At 43.2% G+C, this 7,062-nt stretch overlaps 1 protein-coding gene across 1 annotated transcript; it reads right to left on the reverse strand.

Annotated features, from left to right (window-relative positions):
• Positions 1 to 2,648: 2,648 nt before the first annotated feature.
• LOC109778415 (cytochrome P450 CYP72A616-like) lies at positions 2,649 to 6,063 on the reverse strand. Its single transcript, XM_020336974.4, has 4 exons — positions 5,500 to 6,063; positions 5,134 to 5,375; positions 3,212 to 3,596; positions 2,649 to 3,124 (listed from the first exon to the last, which is right to left on the reverse strand). Exons 1-4 carry the CDS (start codon positions 6,025 to 6,027, stop codon positions 2,699 to 2,701), a joined length of 1,581 nt encoding a protein of 526 aa, XP_020192563.1. The 5' UTR covers positions 6,028 to 6,063; the 3' UTR covers positions 2,649 to 2,698.
• Positions 6,064 to 7,062: the final 999 nt, after the last annotated feature.

Here is a 7,062-nt window from a genome sequence, read left to right on the forward strand (position 1 = left end):
GGGCACAAAAGCATATCCAACCCTATCCATTCGAGTCGGATATCCATGGATAAACTTGCCATCCTTAGCCCTTGCCATGGCTCCACCCGGAATTGGAGCTTGGCGACCGTAGGGCGGAGGTCCTTCTACTGGTAACTTTATAAATCACTTAGTGCTTTTAAACTGATTTTTCCAATGAAGCATACACATACGGTATCTAATATCAAAGCTCTTGTCAAGACAAAGCTGATTGTGAAGGCGGATCGTAAATTATATATGAGGTTTGGGATTTATTACATTTTTTACAGCTAGGATTTATTACATTTTAAATTTTCAAGTATCAAAAGAATTTCGACATCTACTTTTCGCCTTATTTGCATACATGCAAATTGCAAGGGTGTTGATGATAAAATTCTCGCTTCCCCGTGCTATTGCATCCCATCAACATAACCGGCCGGTGGTGTGATCTACCGTGCAAATGAACATCACTCTCTAAAACTACAAGATGAAATTCTGGGGAAGGGAACAGTGAAAGAAGGTAGCACACTAAGAACATCTCTAACAGATCCCCTAAATTTAATCCTTCAAACCTTCTCCTTATCCCCAAAAGTCAATTTATTTGAGGGATTAAATTTTTTCTCAGCTAGTAGACCCCCCATGTTTAACCCCCTCCTTTTTTTGGTTTGCCGATACTTCCAAACCTTTGGTAAAACAATTGAAACAAAACCATCACATTTGAAAGCAAACATAAACATTTCAAAGGCATCATAATTCAACTAGGGCATAAATAAAGTTCATCCAATCCATCAAACATAACCATAGGTGCCAAAAGGCACCAAATGAACAAGTTATTCGAAAAAACCACCAACACATGGTGGACCAAAAGCCATCCTCATGCATTTGAGCCGTCACCATCGACGCTGCCATTTCCGCCTCCTTCATCGTTGTCGCCCCCACACATCTTAGCTAAGACATACCTACAACTGAATTGCCAATATTGTCTTGCCCTCTCGACCATGTTGTTGGGATCCATGAACATGATAGCACGGTCCTTGACCACCCTTTTTATTTTTTGCTCCTCAACCACCAATGCAAGCTTTTGCTCCTCAAGCTCAGTGTTTTTTTCATCGGTCTCCAATGTAAGGCTTTTCGTCCCAAATTCAAGTCCTTTTTGTTCCACTGGCACCTTCCTCTCTTGAGCCGCAACCATTGCCTTCCCCTTCTCATCCTCCATCATCTTCATCTCATCGGAACAATTCACCTTCTCCTTCTAGTCGGCTGCCAAGGCCCTCTTCACCTCCACCAACACAATTAATTCTTCGTTGTGTGCTCCAACACCACCATTCTTCTTGGTTAATTTTTTATCCATCCGGCCAGGCATAAGGGGTGGCCTAGTTCTCTACCAACTCATCATCATCAGTATTTCTCACCATCATCTCATAGAAACAAGTCCTGCTTGGTATTAACAAGGACCTTTTCGAGGTCACGTCTTGGTTCCCTAGGAGGTTTGTATTTAGTGGATCCATAAAAATATAGGCATTTGAAACACCTAGGAGTTGTGTGTGGTTTATCGTCTGATCGACCTTACGATAGAAAACTTTCCTACCAGAAATTGAACTTAATAACACTAACACTAGGGGGCCAATGGTCATCAGTAGGGATTTCCACCTCATCAGAGAAGCATCAGACAAGAGCTCAGATAATATTTGTCGTCAAGGTTCAGTAGTTTCAATCCCGACATTGCTAACATGGCTCTTAGGCAAAATTAGAGAGTGGGTGCGAGATATACTCATAAGAAAATGTAGCTAGCCCTCATAAGGTCGGTTCAGACGAAAGATATGAGTCCATTCATCTTATTTTTCTTATAGATATTGATAAAGTTCCCGGCAGGAGTTAGGGCCACCCGATCCCCGGAGAAGAAAGTTAACATTGAGGGCACGCATAGAAATGTTACCTCCTTTGATAATAGAGAAACCTACTTCCTTGGATGAAATAGAGAATTTGGACGACCAATTTTGAAGCAGCTTCACTTTGAAATGGGATGCACGACCTCCAAAGCAAGATAGAAGTATGGTGTCGACCAATTCCTCAGTCAACGGATGCGGGATCTGGTGAATTCAGCCACAAGGAAGAATTCTTCGAGATATTTGTCTTCCTCAAAATTGATAGGAACACCCCATTTCCTCGAGACTACCTGCGTGAATTCCTGGACTCTGTCGAAGTTGAGATCGACTAGTGACATGGTTGGTGGGAAGTAGAGGATGGCTAAGAGTGGTGGCCGCCGTGTCCGGAGTGGATCACGACGCTAGGAGCAATGGAGTGGCCGTCGGGGCCACGGAGGACGGCGGTAGAGTGCGAGTATTTTTTTGAATATAAGATGTGATGTGCTTAGTAACCACGCGCGTTGGGTTCGGAAGATTGCCGCTGGCGTTGGCACTTCGCGCGCAACAATCAAACAAGTTGCACGGTAGGGAGCTCCATGCGCGGAGTTTTGATGGGCTAGGACCATATATGTGCATGGTATCAAGGATATAGTGCATATGTGGAGGATTGAGTGGGTGGTGACACCAAACAACAACCACCAGCTCGGCTTTAATTGTAAAGGCACAAAAAATGGTTCACATGAAGTCTAAATCCCATCGGCATTTTAATGCATTATTATATGTTTAGGCACACGACAACAAATAGTGCACAACATGTAGATTGTCGTGGGTGATGATCAAATTGCCCTAAGCTTGATTTGCGCACCATGCATTGGGCGCATCAGTCTGGTGTTATTTACCGCATGAGTGTATGACGGTGCGAGCTCAAACTCAAAGCATTGAAGGATCGTGCAAAACGCGATCTTAGCCTCAAGAAGGGCGAACTGTTGGGCAATGCAGATACGTGGCCCCCAACTGAATGGTAGGAATGCACCGGGATTCTTGGATGCCTGGGAGATCCCGTTGGTGAACCTCTCCGGCTTGAACTCATGCACGTCCCTTCCCCATATATCTGGGTCATGGTTCATTAACAACAGGGGAAGCTCAATGAGAACACCGGCGGGGTATGTGATGCCCCCAATCTTCATCTCCTTGTACGTTTTACGGAAGAATGCGACAGCAGGCGAGTACAACCGGAGTACCTCATAAAGAATCAAGGTCACCTGCAAATATAGTAGATTGCAAGATTTATACATCCAATTTTATATCCTGTTGTAAGAATGGAATCAAGTAAACAAAACACCACTCACTGTTTTGAGTCGGTTAACGCCTTCATAGTTAAGTTTGTTTTTTCCAAATAAGCTAATGACCTCCTCCCTTGCACGGTCCTGCCACTCTGGATGCATACTTAGTACGATCATTGTCCATGTGAGTAGTATTGATGTTGTTTCTGTCCCTGCAAGATAGAACAACTTGCATTCCTCCACGACCTCTTTAATGGTCATTCCTGAGATGGATTGGCCGTTGTCATCCGAGGTTCTCATGTTTGACTCAAGCATCAAGCCGAGTAAGTCCTCTTTGGTATTTTCTCCTTCTTGCATAGCTTGCATTCTTTTTCCAATTAAACCATGTAGAATGGATTCAATTTCACTATTATTTTGATGCATCTTTCTATTATTTTTGGTGGGCAAGGACCTGTAAATACCACATACGGATTAATGGTACTAAAATCACGGAATAACTCTCATCCCTGCTCGAAAAAGTGAAAGAACCTTATAGACAGCCTAACATTCTTGCAGAATATATAGCTTTCCAATTAAAAAATAGAGTCCCCCCCAGCTTTCCAATTAAAAAATAGAGCCCCCCCCCCCCCCCCCCCCCCCCACCCGTTCGCACCCCCCCAAGAATTTTCAGTTGGCAGTGTGGGAGTACCATATTACTGTTCCTGTGCTAAAGGCCGGGAGTAACCCTAACTTAAATTAGCCGCTGGAATTACAACGTACATAATTAAAAGGCCCAGCCCATGACATCGTGGCCTTGCCCCGAGCGGTTGTTGTGGCTTGCGATGGATCAGATCGATCGGTACCTGAGTCTCGCTGCTATGTAAGCGCTTACCGTGGCCGCCTGCTGCCGTTTTCTACGCCGCCGTCCACAACCACATCCCAGCACATGGCCGGACGCTAGGAGATTGGAGACTCGTGATTATAAATACTAGTTTCGACCTGGCGATCCTGCAACGGCGGCCTCTTTCTGCTTTCGCGCCGTGCAGTGAACTCTCCGGCCAGATTGTTTCTTGAGGTATATACGTACAACTAATCTACTTCTCTTTGATGCACCAATGTCTAATAATCAAATCATTATAGTTGTTCATCCCGTGTGTTTTCATCAGATATAGATCAATTCATCTGTTTTTTCGTTTAGCTATACTATACCTATCTAGTTTGACCTGGAGAGACACCATGAATATAGCGTATTATTAACACTTATAATCTTATAGTAAATGTATGCAAGGCTGAATTTAAAACAAACTGTCTGACAACCTTTTTGGTTGCGCTTATGTAACATAATCAGACAAATTATACATCTAGCACCCCCCCTCCCCCCCTATCCAAATCCTGGCTCCGCCCCTGTCTAGTGTTACTCTACATCAGTATTCCCGTCTTTGATTAATGCTGATTTTAAAAATCTATATCAGAGATCCTCACAAGAAAAATCGATGCTAGCATATTAGCTTTTGGCAGGAAGTTTGTACTATCTTAAAACTTTATGGAAAAGACGAATACTACATCCATTCCAAAAACAATTATTTTAGAACGGAGGGAGTACGTATTAATGAAGTTTAACTAGTACTACCTCCGTCTTGGTTTATTGGTCCCCTTAATATTTTGTGCTAAACTTGCACCATAAATTTAACTAAGAAAATAATAATGCATGTATGTCACCAAAAAAAATATCGTTGGATTCGTATTAATTTTTGATGACAAGCATTATTATTTTTCTAGTTAAATCTTTGGTCAAAGTTTGGCACAAAATGCTAAGAGGACTATTTTTTTTTTTTTGAAACAAGGCAAATGATTTCCATTTTATTGATTAAGGAAGAAGGTTTAGACAATGCCACATAGCAGCAAGAAAATAAAGAACTACTCTCGCGCCAATCTTCCAAGCTGACTTCCAATCTACTAAGGGGACTAATAAACCAGGACGAAGATAGTACTACGAGGTGCTAACTCACAAGTAACCGGGAATGCCAATCTTCCAAGCCCCGGCAATGCGTTCAACTTGCTCGGATTGCAGCTGGAAAACCCTGGCACCTTCGAGGTAGTTACTGCCAAATGCAGTGCGAGAAATGACATCTCCAGTGAGTCTTTGGAACTCCGGGAAGACATCCAACTCATAGGTACCGTCTGAGCCAAGGGACCGCGTCCATCTATTGACAAGCTCTTCGCAGCTTGTAGACAACGCTGGCAGCATGAGCTGCAAATTAAACGAGTTTTTCAGAATAGCTGAATTAAATGATGTACGCTCAGAGGATCAATCACGCACTTAATTCCTGTAAAAAAAATCTTGAGCCAATGCTTGATGAAACGATTACAAATACCTTGAGCTTCTCGAGGTGGAACGCAGGGTTAAGGATCCTTCTATGCTTGACCCATTTCTCGCCCTCGTGTTCCGCCAGGCCTGCGGCAAGCAGCCTGGACAGTGGCGGAAACTTGACCTTCTCGAAGTGGCCGAATTTGTTGGACAACACTTCCTTGGCCAAGTCAGGGTCGTGTATGGTCACCTTGGGGTACATAGCATACCAAGACATACACGTCTTGCCGTGCTCGCGGACAATGTCGCAGAGGAGCGGCGCGACGAGGGGGGCTATGCTGTGGCAGCGCAGCGGCATCGACCTTGATTGCGCCTCCTTGCGCCGACGCCGATAGTCCATCATATCCCCGATGACGAAGCGGTACGACGTGCCGCGAAGACCCTGGGCGCGCAAGGCACGCTCAAGCCGCCGCGGTTGCCACCACAGCAAATCTACCAGCCGGCTAGCCTGCCATAGAAGCACAAAGCCGAGGGTGCCACATACAAGGGAGCTCCACGGCACTGAAGCTGCACTCATGAGCGTGCTAAGAACCATTCTCTCTCTTGAAAAGTTGGGGGAAGAAAGGCCGGTTGACAGTGCAAAGGGCTGATTTGGTTGAATGGGTATATGCTAGAGATAGACACAATATATAGGGATGTCTCGTTTGTTTAAAATATGTTCTTTCACTATAATAACAAAGGTTGTGGCCTATCTGATCCATGCCCTTGCTCCCAAGGAACTTGGTAGATAAGGAACTGCGGTGAAGATCCGATTGGCAGGTGATTAGTTAAACTAAAAGCGGTGACGGCATGAACTCAAGGTGCAAGTAGTACTAGTAGTCTAGTACTACTGACCAGTAACAATGTGATCAAAGTTTTACACCAATAATTCAACGTTCGACTTTGTAACGCCCGAACGGTCCTTCAGCGCGTGCGCGTGACTTTCCTTCCACCGATTTCCATCCGCACGATACATTCTGTACAACCAACTGATAAAAGAGCTCATAGACCACACTGGGAAAGAGACAAACGAATGACATGAGTGAGTTTCTTCTTTTTTTTTTACTTGTTCTATAAGTCAAAAGAAAAACGAAGAAACTCACTCATGTCATTCATTTACTAAATTTTCGTTCAATCAATTTTTTTGAAGTTTTTCAAAAAAGACCTTTATAAAATTTGGCCGAGTTGACATAAAAATATGAACATTTACAATAACAAATATAGGATGCGAAAATATATTAGATGATGAATTCAATTATTCTATAAACTTCGTCATTTACAAATTTTGACTTTAGAAAATACTAATATGTAGAGTAAATATAAACGAAGGGAGTGGTTTGGTGTAAGAATATTACAAAGCTCGGATTTGGATTCTCATTGACAATTTACATTCGTATTGACATGCACTGTGATACATGATTCCCAGGATTCATAAAATCGTCACCCAACTTTTTTTTACCAAAGTTATCACGTGACAACTCTGGTACCCGTGTAATGATAACTTTATAAATCACTTGGTGCTCAACTTTTAAACTGTTTTTTTCTACTGAAACATACACATATGGTATCTAATATCAAAGCTCTCGTCGAG

This window comes from Aegilops tauschii, chromosome 2 (genome assembly GCF_002575655.3).
Source record: "Aegilops tauschii subsp. strangulata cultivar AL8/78 chromosome 2, Aet v6.0, whole genome shotgun sequence".
Lineage (NCBI taxonomy): Eukaryota > Viridiplantae > Streptophyta > Magnoliopsida > Poales > Poaceae > Aegilops > Aegilops tauschii.

Excerpts from the sequence above, each read along its gene's own strand:
- LOC109778415 (XM_020336974.4), bottom strand. The coding sequence starts at position 6,027 with ATGGTTCTTAGCACGCTCATGAGTGCAGCTTCAGTGCCGTGGAGCTCC. Across the intron at positions 5,376-5,499 it reads TCCACCTCGAGAAGCTCAAG|CTCATGCTGCCAGCGTTGTC; the intron begins GTATTTGTAATC and ends TTTAATTTGCAG. Across the intron at positions 3,597-5,133 it reads ATTGGCATTCCCGGTTACTT|GTCCTTGCCCACCAAAAATA; the intron begins GTGAGTTAGCAC and ends TGGTATTTACAG.